The sequence below is a fragment of the Cynocephalus volans genome, chromosome 1 (assembly GCF_027409185.1).
Source record: "Cynocephalus volans isolate mCynVol1 chromosome 1, mCynVol1.pri, whole genome shotgun sequence".
NCBI lineage: Eukaryota > Metazoa > Chordata > Mammalia > Dermoptera > Cynocephalidae > Cynocephalus > Cynocephalus volans.
The window spans coordinates 283,083,705-283,107,063 of NC_084460.1; the positions used below are offsets into that span (position 1 = coordinate 283,083,705).

At 56.2% G+C, this 23,359-nt stretch overlaps 1 protein-coding gene across 5 annotated transcripts in view; it reads left to right on the plus strand.

Annotated features, from left to right (window-relative positions):
• SPEG (striated muscle enriched protein kinase) overlaps positions 1-23,359 on the plus strand; it is a 56,320-nt gene that overhangs the window by 30,742 nt on the left and 2,219 nt on the right. For 4 of the 5 annotated variants that reach the window (XM_063112868.1, XM_063112885.1, XM_063112873.1 and 1 more), the window contains 29 exons: positions 178-438; positions 1,474-1,632; positions 1,755-1,944; positions 2,023-2,246; positions 4,678-4,797; positions 5,050-5,154; positions 5,717-5,923; positions 6,294-6,417; positions 6,537-6,712; positions 9,186-9,298; positions 9,598-9,766; positions 10,011-10,107; positions 10,233-10,433; positions 11,473-11,530; positions 12,092-12,169; positions 12,269-12,447; positions 12,961-12,987; positions 13,564-13,716; positions 13,909-13,951; positions 14,835-14,903; positions 15,151-17,125; positions 17,399-17,530; positions 20,121-20,237; positions 20,424-20,591; positions 20,689-20,811; positions 20,980-21,147; positions 21,275-21,884; positions 22,333-22,572; positions 22,655-22,878. In XM_063112868.1, the coding sequence (XP_062968938.1) occupies positions 178-438; positions 1,474-1,632; positions 1,755-1,944; positions 2,023-2,246; positions 4,678-4,797; positions 5,050-5,154; positions 5,717-5,923; positions 6,294-6,417; positions 6,537-6,712; positions 9,186-9,298; positions 9,598-9,766; positions 10,011-10,107; positions 10,233-10,433; positions 11,473-11,530; positions 12,092-12,169; positions 12,269-12,447; positions 12,961-12,987; positions 13,564-13,716; positions 13,909-13,951; positions 14,835-14,903; positions 15,151-17,125; positions 17,399-17,530; positions 20,121-20,237; positions 20,424-20,591; positions 20,689-20,811; positions 20,980-21,147; positions 21,275-21,884; positions 22,333-22,572; positions 22,655-22,878 (6,510 nt within the window). Of the gene's footprint in view, positions 1-177; positions 439-1,473; positions 1,633-1,754; positions 1,945-2,022; positions 2,247-4,677; positions 4,798-5,049; positions 5,155-5,716; positions 5,924-6,293; positions 6,418-6,536; positions 6,713-9,185; positions 9,299-9,597; positions 9,767-10,010; positions 10,108-10,232; positions 10,434-11,472; positions 11,531-12,091; positions 12,170-12,268; positions 12,448-12,960; positions 12,988-13,563; positions 13,717-13,908; positions 13,952-14,834; positions 14,904-15,150; positions 17,126-17,398; positions 17,531-20,120; positions 20,238-20,423; positions 20,592-20,688; positions 20,812-20,979; positions 21,148-21,274; positions 21,885-22,332; positions 22,573-22,654; positions 22,879-23,359 lie in introns of those variants that run through there. The other variant, XM_063112893.1, reaches the window with a different exon arrangement.

Consider the following 23,359-nt stretch of genomic DNA (forward strand, 5'->3'; position numbering starts at 1 on the left):
CTGGGGTGGGGGTGGGCTTTCCCTGTCTCCAGAGGAACAAAATGCATCTCTCTTTCTGTCTGTCTGTCTCTGTGTGTGTTTGTGTGTGTGTGTGTGTATATGTATGTGTATATGTATGTCTCCCTTGCCCTGTGTGTCTCTGCTCTGTGCGTGCCCCCCGTGGCCGCTTCCCCCCAGCACACCCTGAAAGCCGGTCCCTGGCCGTGCTGGCCCCCCTGCAGGACGTGGACGTGGGGGCCGGGGAGATGGCGCTGTTTGAGTGCCTGGTGGCAGGTCCTGCTGACGTGGAAGTGGACTGGCTGTGCCGTGGCCGCCTGCTGCAGCCTGCACTGCTCAAATGCAAGATGCACTTTGATGGCCGGAAATGCAAGCTGCTGCTCACCTCTGTGCACGAGGACGACAGTGGCATCTACACCTGCAAGCTCAGCACGGCCAAAGGTAACTACCCACTCAGGCCTGAGGGCTACTATGTGCACCCAAGAGCAGGAGGGTGGGGACCGGAGGTGAATGAGCTGCAGAATAAGATGCCCAGGACATAGGGCTTCGTATCCTGAGGGATGTGCAGTGGGTGGCAAGGCATAGAGTAGTACGTGGCACAAAGGAAGTGCTGTGTCACCGTTAGCGGTTCCCATGGGGGAGCTTATGCTGAGGCGTAGCCAACAAACCCGGACTTGGGTCCCAACTCTTGCCCCCATGTAACTTTGGACAAGTTACTTCATCTCTCTGAGCTTTAGACTATTCATCTGTGAAAAGATTATGATAATAACCACTTCTCAGGGAGATTGGTAGGATTAATAAGATAATGTATCTAAAGAGCAAAGCACAGCACCTGGTCAAGGGTGGCACCTAATAAATGCTGGCCGTTAGTATTATTAATGACATCTCTGACCTGGTGCTGTCCTCATGTGAGGAGCACAGATGGTGAAACCTGCATCACTAGGATGTGGGTGATGAGCACATGAGAGGAAGCCAGAGGGGCTTTGTAGGCAGGAACAAGCATCAGGTCAGCAGAAGGGACTGTTGTCCCCTCCAGAAGAGTCTGCAGAATGGTAGAGTGGGGCCAAGGGGCCTCTGCTCTGGGTCTGGGGCTGGTGGGTTGGAGTGTGGACACGACCCAGGCACAGAGGAGAGTTCTGAGGGAGGGGGTAGGGGAAGGGAGTGGGCTTGGCTTCTGAGACCCATCAGTGCTGGACTGCACTTCATCCTAGGTGGGCAGAATGAGGTGAGGAGGGGAGAGCTAGGGCCAGGCCCTGGGCTTCTATGGAGTCCCCAGCTCACTGCGGCAGCATGCTGCCTACCCTTGCTGACACCCACCCTCCTGAGAAGGCCTGGTCTTTGGATCTTTGCCCACTGTCTCACCCCTGGGCTCTGCCTAGGCTCTGGCTTCGTGCCCAGTCTTAGCGTAGGACCTGCGAGTTGGGGTGCCTGGGCCTCCATGGCCTTCCCTAGCCCCCAGCTGCCCTCTGCCCCCAGATGAGCTGACCTGCAGTGCCCGGCTGACTGTGCAGCCCTCACTGGCGCCCCTGTTCACACGGTTGCTGGAAGATATGGAGGTGCTGGAGGGCCGTGCTGCCCGCTTCGACTGCAAGATCAGTGGCACCCCATCCCCCTCTGTTACCTGGATGCATTTTGGTATGGCTCCCCACCCTGCAGGTGTTGGGGACCCCCCAAGGGCCCAGGCAGGGATGGGGTATGCCGAGGGCTGGCCCCCCCCCCCCGTGCCTGCTCTGCACTCCCGCCCCTCCCTCCCCCAGGCCACCCTGTGGAGGAGAGTGAGAATGTGCGACTGCGGCAGGATGGGGGCCTGCACTCGCTGCACATCGCCCACGTGGGCAGTGAGGACGAGGGGCTGTATGTGGTCAGCGCCACCAACATCCACGGCCAGGCCCATTGCTCAGCCCAGCTCTACGTGGAGGAGCCTCGGACAGCTTCCTCAGGCCCTAGGTATTGCTACTGAGGTGCCCCAGCCCTGGGGTGGGGGGTGCGACCCTGGACTTGTGGGCAGCCGCATGCTTCTTACAGCTCAAAGCTGGAGAAGATGCCATCCATCCCTGAGGAGCCAGAGCAGGGCGAGCTGGAGCGGCTGTCCATCCCTGACTTCCTGCGGCCATTGCAGGACCTGGAGGTGGGACTGGCCAAGGAGGCCATGCTAGAGTGCCAGGTGACTGGTCTGCCCTACCCCACCATCAGCTGGTTCCACAATGGCCACCGCATCCAGAGCAGTGATGACCGGCGCATGACACAGTGTACGTGTCTGGAAGGGGCCCTTGGGAGAGTTCCCTCCTGCACTGTCTTGGCTTGTAGCACCCTCCTCCTCTCCTGGCCTCCCTCAGGGCCTTCTTTTTGTAGCCTGGTCAGGAAGGGGTGCCCGGGGGGAAGGGGGCCAAGAGGGGCTGTGAGGTCATTGCCTCACCCTTTGGTGGCCCTGTTAGCACTTACTGGTCAGGCAGCATAGCCTGCTACTGACCAGCAGTGGGATCATCAGCAAGTTACAGAACCCCTCTGTGCCTCAGTTTCCTCACGTATACTTGAGTTGTTAGGAGACTTAGTTCAATTAATACATATAAAGCACTTAGAGCAGAGCCTGGCAAATAGCAAGTGGTCAATAAATGTTAGATCTGATTGTTAATTGCTATTGTTGCTGTTGCCACCATTATCATTATTGATGAAGTGGTGTTGCTCACACTTCCTGGGGAAATTTCCAGGAAAAGGCTGCTGTGGGCAGCATCTGGCATGGAAAGGGTTCTTGGTCCAGGACTGTTAATGAACAGCCAGTGAAGGAGCAGCCGGGGAACGCAGACGAACGTGTTTGGGTCGGTGTCCTCTCAGCCTGGGACATGTCCTCATGGGAGCATCCAGGTTCCAACCTTGAAGGAATCTGAGTCTCATGTGGGGTCTGCCTACCTGCCATAAGACAATGCCCACACAGTGACTCGTAATGGTTTCTTCTTCCAGCTGCAACGTGACAAAAGGTCACCTTTATCAAGTGCTTTTTTTTTTTTTTTTTTTTGGTGGCTGGCCGGTATGGGGATTTGAATATTAAGTACTTTTTCTAAGTGCCAGGCCCTGCCCAAGTGCTAAAGGCCTGACATGGACAATCTTACCACAGGACTGAAGGCAGGTACTATTAGCCCTGTTTATAGATGGGCTAGCTGAGGCTGAGAGGGATACAGGGACTTGCCCAAAGGCAAGCAAGGACTGTCTGACTCTGGTGCCCACCTCCTAACCAGGATGCCCCCTGTTGTCCATGCCCTGTTGTCCCCACCCCACCCCCAACCCATCTCCAGTGTCACTACCCTGGCTCTCACCCTTGCCCTCAGCCCCCTCCCATGGCTGTCTTTGCTTAGTCACAGACCTCCCTGTCTCCTGATCTGCTCTGAAGCCCTGGGTGGGTGTCTGTCTCAGGATGTGAGCTGGCGTCTCTGCTTCTGTCTGTTTCTGGGATCACTGGCAACACTTGGCTTCTTTTCCCTCATAGTGTCAGCAGAGATAAATGAATGGAGGACTGTTATACGGGGAGATAACTGCTAAGAGAAGGGAGGGGTGTATAGGGACAGTCCTGATGTGAAGAAGGAAAGTGCAGGTCTTCTCTTCATGTCCTCACCAGACATAGCTCCTTATCATTCAGGGAGCAGGGTATAAGGAAAGGAAAGGAAAGAGCTTCAGAATCAGACAGAATGAAGTTCAAGCAATGACTTCGTTATTTATTAGCTGTGTGACTTTGGACAAGATAATTAATGTCTCTGACCTCACTGGTAAAATGGGGATAATTTTGTAGGGTTGTTGAAAGGATTGGTGGAAAAAGCATGCTAAGTACCTGGCATAGGCTGGGCGCAGTGCAGATAACTCTGATTATAATTTACCATATAATGTATTTTGCACTTACTGCGTGCAAGGCATTGAGCTCTGTCTGGGTCTGGTGGGACCAGCAGATATGAACAAAGTCAGCTGTGTCTTTAAGGAGCTTGCAGGCACACCAGGAGCTATGGCTCATGCAAGTAAAGAGGAAAGTTCTCTCCTCCCCCTGCCAAAGCAGTGGGGCCCAGTGTGGTATAGGTGAGGGGGGGCTGGAGTCCTGGGGAGGGAGTCAGGGCATGGGGTGCAGAGGGGTCTGGGGGCTCGGTAGATGAGGCTTCATGGGGCTGCCCTCACTTGAACTGCATCTTGAAGGAGTAGGAAGCCTTAGGAAGAGATGAGCCTTCCAAAAGGAAGGAATTTGCAAGTGAAGAGCTGGAGATGGAACTCACGGGACTTGTTGAGGACCTGATGGTTTGTCTGGGTCAATAGGTGTAGGAACAGAGGAGCCAGTTGGAGCTCTGGCTGGAGGGGAGGTTGGGCTGTGCTCTCATGGGGGGCTTTCTTAGGGCTCTGCTGGAGACTGGACTAGGTCTTGGGGGGAGGGCCTTAGGAATGAAGCCTGGTCAGAACTTTTACGCAGAGGTTATGACTCCCCACAACCACTCCCACCTGCAGAGGTGGGAAAATGAGGAGGCGGTCAACACGGGTAGGGACCCCAGAGGGTGACTCAGTTGTGGGAAGATTATAAATTCCTGGGCCAATGTGCTGGAGGGACAGGCAAGAGGGGCTAGGACTGCTGGTATAGACTTGGAAGCCAGTCCTGGCCTGGACCCGGAGTATCCTAGCTCAGCCCCAGTGTCACTGTCCCTCCCCCACCAGATAGGGATGTACATCGCTTGGTGTTCCCTGCTGTGGGGCCTCAGCACGCCGGAGTCTATAAGAGTGTCATCGCCAACAAGCTGGGCAAAGCTGCCTGCTATGCCCACCTCTATGTCACAGGTGAGGCAGGCATCCCCCATCAGCATGTGACTATAGCATGGCCTCTGGCACCACCCGGGGGCTTGGGTGGGGATGGGTGGGGGCTTCCATACCAGCTCCCTTCTCCTCAGCCCCCAGGGGAGACTGTCTGGCCTTGCCTCTGTCCCTGTGGCTTGGTCCCTCAACCCCCAGCCTACTGCCCTAAGTCTTGGTGATCCTGTGGAGCTGTTGGGCCCTAAAGGACCCAGTGGACCTCCAACCTGTGGCTTTCAGATGTGGTTCCAGGTCCCCCAGATGGTGCCCCACAGGTGGTGGCTGTGACTGGGAAGATGGTCACGCTCACATGGAACCCCCCCAGGAGTCTGGACATGGCCATCGGTGGGTCAGGGCCACGCAGGGCTATGAGTAGGGGTGGGTGTGGACAGGGCACACTCAGGTGGGGGCACCAAGGGAGCCAGGCCCCAGGAGCTTACACAGGAGGGGGCAGGAGTGGATGGAGTGCTTTGCCTGTCTTTTCTCCACAGCAGATGAGGTCCTCACTCAGGTCAGGAGAGGAGACATGGGTGCCGCCACATTCCCTTCCCTTTCTCAGGGGGACTAGGTGCCTGGGTCATGGTCCCCGGAACACCCTCTTTTTCCTTGACCATGATCTCTTTCTACTCCATGCCTCAGTTTCCCTATCTCAGGTAGCAGGGAATTGGAATACAAGCCCAGCTCCCTTCATGCCTGTAACTGGTACCTTGTTGGCTCTAAGCCTGCCTGGGGCAGTGGTTGGGCAAGAACAGATGGGGAGGCAGGCAGGAAGCAACATGAGAAACTGAGGCACATCCTCAGAGTGACTAATGATCAGTTCCAAGGTCCTGAGCCAACTGGATGCAGGGGATGGTGGGGGCGGTGCTGCCCCAGCAACATCAGCCTCTAGTAGCTCTTCCCCCACCAGACCCGGACTCCCTGACATACACGGTGCAGCACCAGGTGTTGGGCTCGGACCAGTGGATAGTGCTGGCCACGGGCCTTCGGGAGCCTGGTTGGGTGGCCACGGGGCTGCGTAAGGGGCTCCAGCACATCTTCCGGGTCCTCAGCACCACCATCAAGAGCAGCAGCAAGCCCTCACCTCCCTCTGAGCCTGTGCAACTGCTGGAGCGTGGTGAGCCTGGGCGAGGGTGGAAGTGGGGGTGGCCTGGGAATGGGGCCCGGTGGTGAAGACTCAAGGGCCAGTCTGGCCATCATGACTATGGCAGGAACAGTGTGGCTGGATGGGACCTCACCCCATCAGTGTGCCTCCTTCTCTCTTCTGAAGGCAGCAAGGTGCAATGGGCAAAGCTGAGGCTTTGGGGTCAGGCAAGTTGGGGTCCAACCCTAGCTCTGCCTCTTCCTGGCTGTGTTCCCTGGATGAATTGCTAAACCGCTCTGAGGCTCCGCTTCCTCATCTGTAAAAATGGAGCTGGGGTGGTGACTGGGTGTTGTGATGCTAAGGACCCATAACAAGCCCAGAGCCTGCATTCTCCTTCTCCCAGGCCCACCCCTGGAGGAGGCCCCTGCTGTGCTGGATAAACCGGACATTGTGTATGTGGTGGAGGGACACCCTGCCAGTGTCACTGTTACCTTCAACCATGTGGAGGCCCAGGTCGTCTGGAGGAGGTGGGCCCCCTGCCCCCCATTTACCTTCTCCCTACATGTGGTGGCTCAGTTCCAGCCCAGCCTAGCCAGACCTCCCTGTAGCGAGATCCTGGGTGACCTCCCTGTCCTGTGTCCCTTAGCTGCCGAGGGGCCCTCCTAGAGGCACGAGCAGGTGTGTACGAGCTGAGTCAGCCAGACGACAACCAGTACTGTCTTCGGATCTGCCGAGTGAGCCGCCGGGACATAGGGCCCCTCACCTGCACTGCGAGAAACCGCCATGGCACTCAGGCCTGCTCGGTCACACTGGAGCTGGCAGGTAGGAGACAGTGGGCTGTCTTCACTTTCCTCCCTACAAGGCCCACAGCTCTCTTCACACCCCCAGGTGCATACACCCACCTGCCACTGGATTTAATCCCAGGTCCTCCCTCTCAGGCCTATCCATCTAATGACTATAATGATACCAGTACTAGTAATAACAGTAATAGTAATAATGGAATATTCATTGAGCACCTAGTGTGTGCCAGATTCATTACTAAGCACTTTACATGTTTTACCTCATTTAATGTTCATATCAACCTTGTGAGATTGGGTTGGTTATTATCCCATTTTACAGATGAAACTGAGGCCCAAAGAGGGTTCTAAATAACCAGCCCAAGGTCATTCAACATTAAGTATAGGAGCTGGGTTCAAGTCTGGATGCCTGACTCCAAAGCCAGTGACTGCTCTTAGCTCCTGTGTTAAATACAACAGGGGGAAAAATAAATAAATAAATAAATACAACAGGGAATAGTATTTCAAATATAACAGGTATAGGAAGACCAAACTGATTAAGGAAAAAAAAAAAAAAAAGCCCATGAGTGTATCTATCACCAGATTCCCAGTTCTGAGGCTCATGGCTGCCCTTTTAAATAAGACTGACAGAGCCTCCCAACCTTTGCAGCAAGACCCCTTCTTATAATTTCTCCTTTAAAGATGTAGTCTCTCAAACAGTAGCATGCATTAAGCAGTAATTGCTTTGTTTTCAAGCTTGTTAATTAACTCCAGACATATGTAACTGCCACTCAGAACTTTGAATTAACATGAGCTAAACAGCGTTACCTGCTGAGTAGATATAGTTTCAACCAAAAGCAAGGAAAGTGACATTTTAGTTAGCACAGGCAATCTTACCATGGGTAAATAGATATTTTCTGGTGCCTTAAAAAAGTCATTGAAGAAAATCAATTACCTTTCAATAAAATAAAACAAAATAAAATAATGAAGACAAAAAGAAAAAGTCATTAAAGTTCACTTGAAACCTTCTGGCAATTTGACCTTCATAAACTACCCCTCCCCACCTCCCAGCCGACTGGGGACCAGATTCCTAGAGGACCAGATGCCTTCATCTTTAAAGTTGAAGAGAAATGGCAGCAGGGTGTGTGAGGAAGAGAGTGGGGGAACCTTCTGGCCCAGCTGTGGGGATGGTGGGTGGGGTGGGACCACAGATTGTCTGTGTCCCTGGCCTCTCCTTATCTTCCTCCTTGCCCAGCCCCCCACCCCAGCACTTCCTACTAGTCCCCTCTGTTCCTTGACAGTACCATCTGCAAGGCTTGTCCTTCCTCCTAGATATAGGAGGGGCCCTTGGGCCTGGGGAGGCCCTGGCACCAAGACCCCTGCAGCCTGGCTTGGCTAGGACAGTGACTGAGGGAGATTGTGTCCCAGCTGGTCAGAGCTAAAAGGGTCCTGGAGCTGGCATCCCCCATTCCACCAAACCCCACCCCACTACCACCCAGGCAGGGCAAGTGGAATGATGGCCCCCTTTCCTCCACACCTGCCATGCCACAGTGTCTTCCCCACTCCCAGCATGGCATCGCTTGAGCTGTGTGCCCACGATATGGGCAGTGGTCTGTAGGCAGCGACCCTTGTCTTCCATGTCTCATCACTCCCAATCCTCTTAAACATGCTCAGGAGTGGGCACCTGTAAGTCACAGCCTCCTTTACAAAGCACGTTGCAATATGTATTCAATTCCGTCATGAGAATTAGAAGTTGCTTTATCAGGAAATAATATGACCACATGATATGTGGGGAGAATAAAATCACAGTCACATGTGGGACAACTGGGCTGAGAATCAGTTTCTAGATTGTTCGGTTAATATGTGGGGGTTACTCATTTGTTCATGTTGTCATCTCCCAGCTGATAGTAGGCCCCCTCAACATTTAAATAAGATGTGAAGAAAAAAACTTCAAGACAGAGGCAAAGCCATCCATGAGCTTAATTCAGGGTCACAGACTGAGCCACCTGCAGGAGCCAAGTACACTTAAACTCAGAGAGGCAGGAGGGTGGGACTGTGAGGAAGGGCGGTCACCCACAGGGGGCAGCATTGAGCCACTCCTTGCCAGCCTATTAATGCAGTGAGGCAAGTGGCTCAGGATGGCCAGTCCTGATTTTTCATGAAAGGGAGGAAATCCAGATTTCTTTTGTGTGTAAAAATCTGCTAATTTCAAAGCTGGCAAACGAACAGTGAGGGTCAGACAAAGCAAGCTGAGTCTTGTGACAGGCTTCCTGAGATTCTGAGAGCATCAAGTTTGCATTTATAGGGAGGGCGCTTGGTCCAGGTAAGAGCTCTCATGTCCCAAGGGGCTGAGTTTGAGAGCCCCGGTGTATGTGTAGGGGGGTGCTGGGAGGCGGGAACCTGGCATTCTGACCCAGCCTGCTACTGAGGGGGGATTTGGAGACGGGCTGAGGAGGCAGGTCCCTGTGATGCCAACGTCCTGCCCCCTGCCTGCCCCCTCCTCTCCCCGTGCATTTCAGAGGCCCCTCGGTTTGAGTCCATCATGGAGGACGTGGAGGTGGGGGCTGGGGAAACTGCTCGCTTTGCGGTGGTGGTTGAGGGGAAGCCACTGCCGGACATCATGTGGTACAAGGTCAGAGGGGCCTGGGGGAGGAGTTCTGGGAGACCTTGGGAGGAGGAAGTGGGACCCCAGGACTAACTGGGGGGTGCAGGGCTATTAGTGGGAGATAAGGGATGAGCTGATTCTGGGTCCTGGGGGGAACAAGACCCTGGGGTGGGGATGTTGCTGCCCTGGGTGCAGGTAAGGGTGGGGCCTGGGGGAGAGGCTCCTGGCCCTGAGGTGATGAAACTGGGTCTCTGGCATAGAGGTAAAGTTGGTTCCCAGTGGAGGTGAGGCCAGGCCAGGGTTGGCAGTGACACCCAACTCTACAGGATGAGGTGCTGCTGGCTGAGAGTAGCCACGTGAGCTTTGTGTATGAAGAGAATGAGTGCTCCCTGGTGGTGCTCAGCACTGGGGCCCAGGATGGAGGCGTCTACACCTGCACTGCCCGGAACCTGGCGGGCGAAGTTTCCTGCAAAGCAGAGTTGGCTGTGCGTTCAGGTAGGTGGGCTGGAGTTCAAGGGGAGAAGAACAAAGCGCCCACCCCCGGGAATCTGATGTGAGCTCCTGCCCTGCTCAGGAAACACCTGGCCTTTCACTCACTGCATACCCCAGCCTCAGCATCTCTGCCTCAGATCCCAGCATTCTTGCTCCTCCTCTGTCTCCTTCATCTACCCCACCTGTCCCAGTCTCTGCCCTTGTCTCCTTTTCCTCCCCACCTAACACCAGGACATCTCTTCCCCAGCTCAGACAGCTATGGAGGTCGAGGGGGTTGGGGAAGATGAGGAGCATCGAGGAAGGAGACTCAGCGACTTTTATGACATCCACCAGGAGATTGGCAGGTGTGGGGCTAGGAGGGGAGCCAGTGTTGGGGGTCAAAAGAGGCTTCTGGGTCAGAGGCGAGGAGGGGGTTGAGAGCCTGGGCTGCAGTGAAGGCTGAGCCCTGTTCTCTCCCTGTGTCACCCAGGGGTGCCTTCTCCTACCTGCGGCGCGTGGTGGAGCGTAGCTCCGGCCTGGAGTTTGCGGCCAAGTTCATCCCCAGCCAGGCCAAGCCAAAAGCATCAGCACGGCGGGAGGCCCGGCTGCTGGCCCGGCTCCAGCACGACTGCATCCTCTACTTCCATGAGGCCTTTGAGAGGCGCCGGGGACTGGTTATTGTCACCGAGCTGTATCCTGAGACAGGCTTGGAGGGGTAGGAGGGACCCATGTCTGAATGACTAGTCCTTGTAACAACCAATTGGCAACATGTTTTACAGTTTGCAAAGTGGTCCTGTTGACAATTGGGGGGCATAAGTCTGGAGACTTCTGTGAAAACCAACATTTTTTGGCTCATTTTTTACCTTAAACTTACATAACATTTAATATGTGCTTGGCAGTGTTCTAAGAGTTTTATGTTTATAAATGTAAACTGTTATATTTGACCTATTTAATTCTCATATATACCGACCTCATGGAATTTAATTATCCCCATTTTATGGATGATGAAACAGGTATGAAGTAGTTAAATAACTTGCTCGAGGTCACACAGCCAGCAAACGACATGATTTTTATCACAAAATGCAGTACAGTATATCTGCACAGTTGAAGTGACCCCATTTCAGATGAAGGGCAGGCAACACTTGGCTTTGTTTGAGAGGCTGTTTCATAAAGAACAGATTTTATCCTTTCATGAAAGCTGTGGTTAAACAAAGGCACACTGAGGTAAGGAGCTGGGTGGTCAGCTTGTCACTCCCACTAGCCAGATGACCATGACCTGCACACCAGCCTCCCAATCTGCACTGTTTGAATCCAAATATCGGCAAAATGCCAAATTTCCACGTCACAGACCTTCTGGGGCATTCTCAAATAGAGTCAAGAAGTTCCATCCATAGTCAATAAAGTTCTGCTCTAATTTGATCCCTATAAATTTTTCACAGGGTGGGCAGGATAGGAAATGTTATCCCCATTTTACACCTGAGAGGACCTAGGCTCAGAGAGGTTAAGTGACTTACCTGAGATCCCACAGCAAGTGAGAGTTCAAGCATGGTTGTCCGATCTGTGCACCCAGATGACAAGGGGATAGGTAAAAACATAGTCTTTGACTAATATCAGATGTGCTTTAAGGGGAGGGAGAACCCTATGCTATGCTGAGCTGGCACCTGCCCTGAGCTCTGGGGGTAGGCCAGGCAGTCGGTACTTGTCACTGTTCTCCTTGATTCGGGGCATAGCTGCACAGAGGAGCTGCTGGAGCGAATGGCCAGGAAACCCACCGTGTGTGAGTCAGAGGTGAGGGCCGGGGGTGGCAGGGGCCAGATTGGGCACCAGCCTTACTCATCTGAGCTCCAAGAACCAACGGGTGGGTCCTGGGCATGCCATCTGTGCCCATGAGGAAGGAAGAGGTGGTGGTAGAAAGCTTATTAGGCAGGTGGCAGCCCCGCCCCATATGACCCACCTATTTGGGACTTGTACTGTCCTTTCTAAATCTCAGCAGACCCACCTCAGCCCCTAACTCTGTTGTTTCCCAGCCTTTCTTACATAAACATTTCCCCCAGAAGGAGGCCCACCTGGATTCTGTTGATCTCATTGCAGTCCTGCCATGTAGGGTTGTACAAGTTGTGCATTGCACAATTCTATTTATTACCATGAAAATGGCTCCACCCTATAATTGTGCTGTGTTCAGGTTGTACCTGGTAGCCCTGGATCTTATCAACCCCAAACCTGTTTCAACCTAATCCATGGGCCATCTGAAGGCCACTCCCCATGCATGACCTCTTGCCACAGCCCTGGTGGTGATCAAAGGTAGTACCCCACCCTACCCCCACAGACTCTGGGCCCCTGTTTCCACAGATCCGAACCTATATACGGCAGGTGCTGGAAGGAATATGCTACCTACACCAGAGCCATGTGCTGCACCTCGATGTCAAGGTAAGATGGGGGGCAGAGAGCAGGCAGCCCGTGTGGGAGCCGGGAGGTGGGTATCCTCCCCTCTTCCCTCAGCCCCCACACCTTGCCTGTGTCTTGCAGCCTGAGAACCTGCTGGTGTGGGATGGTGCAGGGGGCGAAGAGCAGGTGCGGATCTGTGACTTTGGGAATGCCCAGGAGCTGACTCCAGGAGAGCCGCAGTACTGCCAATATGGTACACCTGAGTTTGTGGCACCCGAAATTGTCAACCAGAGCCCCGTGTCTGGAGTCACTGACATCTGGTAATGCTGGCATGCTTGGCTGCGGGGTGGGCTAGGGCAGTTGCCCTCAGTGCTAAGCTGGGGACATGCTCACTGGCAGAGAGGAGCTTTTCTAAACCTCACCCCCTCTCTGACAGTTGGCTGGGGACACTATTGCTCACAGGGTCTCCTGCCTGTGTGACTCCCCACCTCTCATCAATCAGGGATGACGCAATCACTCAGGGCCTCAGCCTTGTCAGGCCTTGGCTCCTTGTTTACCCTGGGGCTGGGTCTTCCCCAATGAGGCAGCCCTGGTGGCATTGGTCCCCAGACTTCTCTGCGCTTCCTGGGAGGCCATGCCATGACCCTTGACTTCTCCAGGCATTCTGGACCTCTGGGTTCAGGGTCCACTGAAGGAGGCACTCCTGGGCCCATTTGTCCATGGCATTATTCCCTGGGAGGGTACGTCTCATTCAGATTAGCAGTAGCAGAGGACTGATCACTTCCAGTGGGAGGTGGGCTGACCTCCTACCCACCCACTCTCCTTTCCCACAGGCCCGTGGGTGTCGTTGCCTTCCTCTGGTAAGCAGTCCTCTACAGTCTCCTAGTGGTCTCCTGGTAGGCCCACCACCTTCTCTCCCACAACCCCCTGCTCCTTCCTGCACTGTAAAGGGCTTCATGTGCATGAACGTGGACACCCCAGTCTGCATGTCTGAGCTCTGTCCACCACCACATCCCTCCATAAGAGATGGGCACACTGGACAGAGAAAGGCCACTGCAAGCTCAGTGCCATTTAGGGAGGGAAGGACTTGGTCTTGAGCATCCAGAGCATAGACTAGAAGGGGGAGGGGCTCAGAGTGGGCACGTCCCCTTGGCACAGACTCCTCACCTCAAGGAGAGGTCCTCTAAAACACAGACAACCAGGTCCCAAGGCAGCATCGTCCCCCCTGCCCATCCAGGAGGGCTGTGGAGGGGGCAGGACAGGAAGAGTATGAAAGCCTTGGCCTCTTGCCCAGATTCACCCAACATCTGCCATCCCCATAATCCTGTGGGCTCCACCTGTCCCCAGCCCAGTGCCTCCACTGGCATCCCACTTCATCTCTGCCACAGCTCCAGGGCCCTGCCCACCTCTCATAGTAGCCCTCTCCACCTCTGCAGTCTGACGGGCATCTCCCCATTTGTTGGGGAAAATGATCGGACAACACTGATGAACATCCAAAACTACAATGTGGCTTTCGAGGAGACCACATTCCTGAGCCTGAGCAGGGAGGCCCGGGGCTTCCTCATCAAAGTGCTGGTGCAGGACCGGTTGTGAGTACGAGGTCCCGAGGAGCCCCCCCACCTGCATACTCCCCCTCATGCCACCTGCCTACCCCTACCAAGCCTCTGCCCTTAGACATGCAATCCCCAACTGCTTAGAGGCCCCATTTTCTCAAACGTGTGTTGACTGACCGACCAAATGAATGAACGATAAATCCCTTCTTAATCCTTATTCCTTTACAGGAGGCCTACCGCAGAGGAGACTCTAGAACATCCTTGGTTTAAAGTGAGTCTAGTCCTGTGAAGTGGTGGTATAAGAGGTGGAAGGAGAGAGAACATTACTACCAGCTCCATTTATTGAGTACCTGCTATGTGCAGCAACCTGATAGACATTTTCTATACATATGCTCTATCAGCCTCACGATAGCTCTGCAAAGGAAGGCATTTTCACTTGTTTTGCTGTGAGAAACTCAAAGCTCAAATCAGTAATCAGGTTGGGGCATCATGGATTCCAGGGCATAGGTCTGGATCCCCCATCCTGAGTGTCCCCAGGGGGGTTCTCCATTGGCACTTGAGACCAGCCTTGGTCTTCCTCACTTCTGTGTGCCCAAATGAATTCAGAAAGAGAGCCTGAATAAACTGTCCACTGAGTGTTGTGTTGGGTCAACTGAAGGTTGAGGTCATTCTGGTATCAGTCTTGAAGTGAGAGCCTCCTCTTCTATCAGAAACAAGCTCTAGAAGAGGCTGGGTGGGTAGCTGAGGAAGCATCTGTCTCAGATGACCAAGGCTCCAGATGTCTGGGTGCTGGCCCTACCTGGAGACAGATGGTGAGTTGGGGAGCCGGGACCCAGGCCAGGGGCCTAAGCGCACAGGCTCCCAGGGCAGCCAGTATACCAGGACAGGGCCTTGAGCTCTGGGGTGACCTCAGAAGCCCACCCCTGGGAGCCTGCAGTTTTCAGCCCCCTTGGGTTGAGGGAATTTGTCCACAGGTGTGCACCTTGGCTGTGGGCGTTATCCTGACAGACCCAAGGTGAAAGGGTCCCCAGGAGCCCAGACTCAGTGTTGCTCCATCCACTGTCCCACATGTGGACTTTTTCACTCCACTGCCAAACCTTGAGGGGCTGGTTGACAGAGAGCTTTTCCTCAGGCCCTCTTTCCTGCATTTGCAGACACAGGCAAAGGGTGCAGAGGTGAGCACAGATCACCTAAAGCTATTCCTGTCCCGGCGGAGGTGGCAGGTGAGTTTGGCTTGGGCCCTGTCTTGTCCTTCCACCTTTCATCCTCTCTAACCTTGCCCTTTTTCTATCGTGTGCCCTCACCTCCCACTCCTCTATCTCCCTGCTTCTTATTGTCCTAGTTCCCAGCTTCCCTCCTGCCCTGCCCTCTGCCTGCCTTAGGCCTTCCTCCCCAGGGCTGAGGTGGGTATGGGTGGGCCAGTCCTGCCCTGGGTGTCGCTCAGTTCTGACTCTAATATCCTGTCTCCAGCGCTCCCAGATCAGCTACAAGTGCCACCTGGTGCTGCGCCCCATCCCTGAGCTGCTGCGGGCCCCCCCAGAGCGGGTGTGGGTGGCCATGCCCAGAAGACCACCCCCCAGTGGGGGGCTGTCATCCTCCTCTGACTCTGAAGAGGAAGAGCTGGAAGAGCTGCCCTCAGTGCCCCGCCCACTGCAGCCCGAGTTCTCTGGCTCCCGGGTGTCCCTCACAGACATTCCCACTGAGGATGAGGCCCTGGGGACTCCAGAGGCTGGAGCTGCCACCCTTATGGACTGGCAAGAGCAAGGAAGGGCTCCCTCTCAGGACCGGGAGGCCTCCAGCCCTCAGGCCCTCCCCTCCCCAGGCCAGGAGCCCTCAGCTGGGCCCAGCCCCAGGCGGGGAGAGCTCCGCAGGGGAAGCTCAGCTGAGAGTGCCCTGCCCCAGGCCGGGCCGAGGGAGCCGGGCCGGGGCCTGCACAAGGCAGCGTCTGTGGAGCTGCCGCAGCGCCGGAGCCCCAGCCCGGGTGCCGCCCGCCTGGCCCGGGGAGGCCTGGGCGAGGGCGAGTACGCCCAGAGGCTGCAGGCCCTGCGCCAGCGGCTGCTGCGGGGAGGCCCTGAGGATGGCAAGGTCAGCGGCCTCAGGGGCCCCCTGCTGGAGAGCCTGGGGAACCGTGCCCGGGACCCACGGCTGGCACGGGCTGCCTCCAGCGAGGCAGCGCCCCACCATCAGCTCCCACCCGAGACTCGGGGCCTGCAAAAGAGCAGCAGCTTCTCTCAGGGCGAGGCGGAGCCCCGGGGCCGGCACCGCCGGGCCGGGGCCCCCCTCGAGATCCCCGTGGCTAGGCTTGGGGCCCGCAGGCTACAGGAGTCTCCCTCCCTGTCTGCCCTCAGTGAGGCTCAGCCGACGAGTCCTGTGCGGCTCAGCGCCCTCAAAAGCAGTGCCCCCAAGCCTGCAGAACCTTCCGCCGTCACCCTCAGTGATGCCCCGCAGCACTCGGCACCCCAGCCTGCTCAAGAGAAGGTCCCAGAGCCCGCGCCAGAATCAATCCGAGCCACCAAGGCTGCACAGGTCCCCGTGGCCCTGCAAAGCTCTGCGTTGCCCCTCACGCCCTATGCCCAGATCATGCAGTCGCTCCAGCTGTCGGGCCACGCCCAGGGCCCCCTACAGGGTCCTGCCGCGCCTCTGTCCGAGCCCAAGCCCCACGCGGCTGTGTTTGCCAGGGTGGCCTCCCCGCCTCCGGGAGCCCCCGAGAAACGCGTGCCTTCAGCCGGGGCTCCCCCAGTGCTAGCCGAGAAAGCCCGGGTGCCCATGGTGCCCCCCAGGCCAGGCAGCAGCCTCAGCAGCAGCATCGAGAACCTGGAGTCCGAGGCGGTGTTCGAGGCCAAGTTTAAGCGCAGCCGCCAGTCGCCCCTGTCGCGGGGGCTGCGGCTGCTGAGCCGCTCGCGCTCGGAGGAGCGCGGTCCCTTCCGCGGGGCCGAAGAGGAGGACGGCATGTACCGGCCCAGCCCGGCGGGCACCCCGCTGGAGCTGGTGCGACGGCCCGAGCGCTCGCGCTCGGTGCAGGACGTCAGGGCGGTCGGGGAGCCGGGCCTGGTCCGCCGCCTCTCGCTGTCGCTGTCCCAGCGGCTGCGGCGGACCCCGCCGGCACAGCGCCACCCGGCCTGGGAGGCCCGCGGCGGGGACGGGGAGAGCTCGGAGGGCGGTAGCTCGGCGCGGGGCTCCCCGGTGCTGACGGTGCGCAGGCGGCTGAGCTCCACCCTGGAGCGGCTGTCGAGCCGGATGCAGCGCAGCGGCAGCAGCGAGGACTCTGGGGGCGCGTCGGGCCGCAGCACGCCGCTGTTTGGACGGCTGCGTAGGGCCACGTCCGAGGGCGACAGTCTACGGCGCCTCGGCATCCCGCACAACCAGCTGGCCGCCCAGGCCGGTGCCACCACGCCTTCCGCGGAGTCTCTGGGCTCCGAGACCAGCGGCACGTCGGGCTCCTCAGGTGAGGAGGGGCGGGGGTAGGTGGCAGGTGCAGAAAGCGGAAGACAGGGGAGTGCGCTGGAGAGAGGGCTGGGGACACCTACCAGAGAGAGGCTGAAGAGGTGCTGGAGGCCCTGAGGATGGAATTGGCAGGGCTGGAGGAGAGGGCGGTTGAGAGGTGGAGGCTGGGAGGCGGCGGCTAGACGCCCTTTTCTGCTGCTTTGGGCTGAGCTGCGGGGAGGTGGGGGCTTGCTGGTACTGCCGGACAAGTGCTCATGGGCTTGGGTCTGTGCAGCTCCAGGGGAACGCCGAAGCCGGCTCCGCTGGGGCCTCTCTCGCCTGCGGAAGGACAAGGGGTTTTCACAGCCAAACCTCTCTGCCAGCGTCCAGGAGGACTTGGGTCACCAGTATGTGCGCAGTGAGTCAGGTAAGAGAGACCCCAGGGAACACTCATAGTTGGGTGGGAAGTGGGTCCCCTTGAGGAGCCTGGGCGGCGGGGGAAGGGGCCTAGAGTCAGGAAAACAACAAGGATAGTAATAGCAGCAGCTGCCATGAATTAGCAAAACCGCAGTGTCCTATTAAGCACCTTAGAAGCGTTGCCTCATTCAATCCAGTAACATTGCTTAGAAACTATGAACATCATCCCTATTTTACAGGTGAGGAAACGGGCTTAGTGATACCAAGTAGCTGGTCCAAGTCACAGGGCTAGTCAGTGGAGCTGCCAGAGTTGGACTGTGTGACTCACTGTAGCCAGGTCCCAGAAGTGGCTCAGGACACTATACTTACGCCTTTCTTTGGCTGGCCTCCTCTCTGCAGAGACCCTGGAAGGTTTCTGTAACTGCATGTGGTTTTGAAGGAGCTCAGGATAGGGCTCCCCTGCCCCACAGCCTTCCTTCAGATATGTGTGTGCTAGAGTGAGTACCCAAAGACATTTTCTCTCCCTGCCTAGAGGACTGTGCTCCCACTTCTCCATTTCTCTACAGCCCTATGCACTCAGCTGTCCTTTCCTGGGATCCGTCCCCAGAAGGGGCTTCTGCACAGAAAAACAGCCTTCAGAGCTCTTTGCTAGGGGTAGGGAGGCTTGGGGTATGCCCTGGTCTGTTCTCTGCCTGTGCCCTGGGGCTGCAGGGAGAGAAGCATTCTCCACCTGGTGTCATGCTGTCCCCCACATGAAAAGGGGCATTACTCCGGGACTACAAGCAAAGGCTTTGGGAGGCCAGGTTTTCAAGGCCAGAATGCAGGAGAGGAGCCAGCCCCCGCAACCAGACTGGGTGCAGGGTCTCTATAAGCCATTGGTTCTGCTGTTCCCCTGTTTCCTGGTGGTAGTCAGAATGGTTTCAGTCTTGCCTCAGCTGGGCTTGAGGGGATTGTGTCCGACCATGGTCAGGGCAGTGGGGGCTGTAGTGAGTGAGAAGGGAGGGAAGGCCAGCTTGGGGATGTGGGGAGGAGGGGAAATGAAGAGACCAGCCAACAGAGAATCCTGGGGACATCTGCTCCCCTCCCACCTGGAGCCTCCCTCCCAGCTCTGTTTTGCTTGTGGAGCTGATTTCCTGCCTAGGTGGTGTCCCCTTACCTCACCTGCTCCCGTTCTGTGCTCCCCGCAGGAAGAAGGCTGTCCCACATCCATTTTACCAACTAGGGCTGGCCCCAGGGGAGTGGGGGTGGGGCTGGCAGAGCTGGGCCTGGGTCACTTTTCACTTCTCCTCCTGGCCTCATGCTCTCTTCCCTCTACCCAGTACCCTCACTTGGTCTGGAGGGAGCAATCTATGAAACCATGTTCACAGCACAGTGTTGGAGCCTCAGTGTGGGACCACTACTTGTGGAGCAATGGGGTACAGGGGGAAGAGGGGACATGCTGCTGTCCTGATCATCTTCTCCTGCCCAGTTCATCCCCACTCCATTTCCTCCTGGTCTTCAGACAGGCAGCTGCTAGGACTCCCAGGAGTCTCTTAGCTCTTACGGTCCAGGTGAAAAAAAACCCCCCATCTCACCCACCTTCCCCCACTGCCTGCCTCCTCTACCCAGGACCAGATTGGGATTTTTCTAAGGGACATTCCCAGGGATCACGAACTCAAATTCTCAGGGCACTAGGGAGCCATAGGTCGCTGCGCTGGAACCAAAATCCTGGCCCCCAACCCCACCAGGGGCACAATCACAGCCAGCTGGGAAAGCAGCTTCCCTGCTTTGCTGAAACAGCCTCTTTCTCTGGGGGTCTGTTACTGGCTTCTCTACTGGGTATATTAACAAGACAATAATAAGAACAATAAAAGCTAACATTTATGAGCACTTATTATATGCCAGGCACAGACACATGCTAAGCACTTTACATGCCTCTCAATTATCACAGCAATCTTCTGAGCTTGGTATTATTACTTTCTTCAACTTATAAACAAGAAATGGAGCTTCTGAGAGGGTAAATGACTTGCCCAAGGTCATGCGGATACTGTCTCTTGCCCCTTCGAAAGCTCTCACCACTTAATCTGCAGGAGGACATAGAAGGTCTAGAACCCTCTTCCCAGACCCCACATGGGAAGAGGGTCAGGGAGGCAGGCTGACACACTTCTGGGGTCTGCCCATGGTTTGCCTTGGCTTCAGATATTTGGGAGACTGCACATTCTGATCGAATGTTTTACATTTAATCCCTTCTCAGCTCAGATCACCCTCTCCTCTCCCTCCCTTCTCACTTGCCCTGTGGTGGCCCAGAGGGAGTGACTATTGCAGGATCTTAATCATTACTGTTTTTCAATATTTGTTTTTTATTTTATTTAACAAGTGCTTATACAGAACATAGTTCCGGGCCCTGCTCTAAGTGATTTACAGACATATGAGGTAGTTACCAAGCATCTCCAATAGTCAGTGCAAGTAGAGATAGTTCTACACACAGTGAAGGTCTGGGAAAAGTGAGGCTTGCTGCGAAGAAAATTCTCAGAGGTATGGTGGGTTCCACTCCCCCCTACCTCAGAGGTAGGTGAGCCAGGGTCCCTGCAGACAGATGGCTTTCTCTGCTTTCTCTCCAGACTTCCCCCCAGTCTTCCACATCAAACTCAAGGACCAGGTGCTGCTAGAGGGGGAGGCAGCCACCCTGCTCTGCCTGCCAGCAGCCTGCCCTGCACCCCATATCTCCTGGATGAAAGGTAAGGAGATGACGTCTCCCACAGAGTTGGAGGTGGAAGTCGGTGAGTGGCCCCAAGCCCAGGGATGGGAGAGGCTAGGTCTTGGGGTGGGCATGGTTCAGGGGATGCTGGGGTGGGGGGCAAGTGAGGGGAGCCTGGATGTGTGCTGCCTCAGCCAACAGCTCCTCCTGCCCCTCCTGCCCACAGACAAGCAATCTCTGCGGTCAGAGCCTTCTGTGATCATTGTGTCCTGCAAAGATGGGCGGCAGCTGCTGAGCATCCCCCGGGCGGGCAAGCGGCACGCTGGGCTCTATGAGTGCTCAGCCACTAACGTCCTAGGCAGCATCACCAGCTCCTGTACTGTGGCTGTGGCCCGTGAGCCTGGGACAGAACCCGAGGGAGGGGAGCAGGGCTTGATGGGCTCTCTTAGCTCTGGCATAGGGGCTCACTGGGACTCTCTTCCCCTTGTCAGGCATCCCAGGAAAGCTAGCTCCTCCTGAGGTGCCCCAGACCTACCAGGACACAGCGCTGGTGCTGTGGAAGCCAGGAGACAGCCGGGCACCTTGCACGTATACGCTGGAGCGGCGGGTGGATGGTGAGGGACAGGGCAGGATAGTGGGGTGTGGCAGGTGGAAGGTAGAGGAGCCTGGGAAGGCAAGTGTCCTCCCCAGAGAGAGGTCCCCTCCCTGGCTCTTCACAGATAGCACTGGGAGCTTGGGTTACCCCTTCTGTGGCCTCAGCCTCTCCCCCATCCTGCCTGCAGGGGAGTCTGCCTGGCACCCTGTGAGCTCAGGCATCCCTGATTGTTACTACAACGTGACCCACCTGCCAATCGGCATGACTGTGAGGTTCCGTGTGGCCTGTGCCAACCGTGCTGGGCAGGGGCCCTTCAGCAATCCTTCTGAGAAGGTCCTCATCAGGGGCACTCAAGGTCAGTGGGATGAGGAGGGGGGTGGTGGGAGAAGGAAGGGGACTATGAGCCCAGGGCCCACCCCCTCAGAGCACCGTGGCTTTGTCCTCAGGACACCATGGTGATGATTTTCTTTGCCTTTTCTTAGATTCCTCAGCTCTGCCATCTGCTGAACACCAAGAGGCCCCTGTTACCTCAGGGCCGGCCAGGGCCCCACCTCCTGACTCTCCTACCTCACTGGCCCCACCTCCAACCCCAGCCCCTGCTTTTCCTGTGCCCCCGTCAGTTGCTCTCAGCCCCTCCTCTCCCCCCACACCCCCTAGCCAGACCTTGTCCTCACTCAAGGCTGTGGGTCCACCTCCCCAAACCCCCCCACGAAAGCACAGAGGCCTGCAGGCTGCCCGGCAAGCAGAGCCCACCCCACCTAGGGCCCAGGTCACCCCAAGTGAGCCCAAGTCTTTTGTCCCTGACACTTGGACCCCAACCCCAGCCTCCACCCCTCAAGGGGTTAAAACAGCATCTTCCTCCACTCCCCTCTACATGGTGACTTCCTTTGTGTCTGCCCCTCCAGCCCCCGAGCCCCCAGCCCCTGAACCCCCTCCTGAGCCCATCAAGGTGACTATGCGGAGCCTCAGCCCGGCCAGGGAGGTGGTCAGCTCCCCTCGGGGTGGTCCCCCCATCTCTCCCAGGCCAGAGGGCACTACTCTTCGGCAGGGGCCCCCTCAGAAACCATACACCTTTCTGGAGGAGAAGGCCAGGCAAGAAGGGCTGGGGAAGGGAAGGACGGGGAGAGTGGGTCAAATGTAGAGAATACAGGGGTTCAGAGAAGATCAGACTGTCTTGGCTGGGGTCAGGGGAGGTGCTGAGATCTGGGTCCTTAGAACTGCTGAGTTCAAATGTGCCAGGCTCTGTACTAAACTCTTTAGCCATATGATTTCATTCAATCTTCACACCTCTCAAAGGGCGACTCTGTGTTATTATCATCACCCATTTCACAGGTGGAAAAACTTAGTTTAGAGAAGTTATGGGATTTGCCAGTGAGTGGCAGAGCTAGGACTCAAACCCTGTTCTTAGGACTAAAATCTGGTGCCCCTACTGGAACCATTGCAGTCTTGCCCATAGGGGTCCCTGCTACCCACTTTAGCCATCACATGGAACTGTCCCTCTCCTCCTTCTGAGCCTGTGGTGTCCCCCCCACACACATAGGGGCCGCTTTGGTGTTGTGAGAGCATGCCGAGAGAATGCCACAGGGCGAACGTTCGTGGCCAAGATCGTGCCCTATGCAGCTGAGGGCAAGCAGCGAGTCCTGCAGGAATATGAAGTGCTGCGGACGCTGCACCACGAGCGGCTCATGTCCCTGCATGAGGCCTACATCACCCCTCGTTACCTCGTGATCATCGCTGAGAGCTGCGGCAACCGGGAACTCCTCTGTGGGCTCAGCGACAGGTAGTTGGGCATGCCAGGGGAACAGAGGGGACAGTCAGGGAGGCTGGGCTGTGAGACCACCTGCTCCGTGCCTGTCCCCTAGGTTCCGGTATTCAGAGGATGACGTGGCCACCTATGTAGTGCAGCTGCTACAAGGCCTGGACTACCTTCATGGCCGCCACGTGCTGCACCTGGACATCAAGCCAGACAACCTGCTGCTGGCCCCTGACAATGCCCTCAAGATTGTGGACTTCGGCAGTGCCCAGCCCTACAACCCCCAGGCCCTGCAGCCCCTTGGCCACCGCACGGGCACGTTGGAGTTCATGGGTGAGGGGATCTGTTGCCAGCCAGGATGGGGGATTGGGGCACTGCCAGAAGGGCAGCAGCCAGGGCTCAGCCCACTTCACCCATATATGTGTCACTTATTGAATGCTTACTGTATGCAAGCAATGAATCAAGTCCTTTACGTGGATTTTTTTTTTTTAATTAATCTTTCCAATAGCCGTGAAGTTTGGCATAATATTACCCCCCCCTTTATAGATGAGGAAACAGAGGTGCACTGAAGTTAAGTATTTGTCCAATCAGACAGTTATAAATGGTAGAGGCAGGATTTGCTAAAGCTGAAAAGACAAGAGAATCAATTATTACTTTATATAAATAAGGAAAACCAGCTATCATTTAGCTACCTGCTAAATGCTTGATGTTCATCATCTCTATTCTTTAGAGTGATTCTACAAGCCACACTTTACAGATGAGGCAGTAGGAAGCCAGACAGGTTTAGTAAATGGCCCAGGGTACCGTAGCTAGA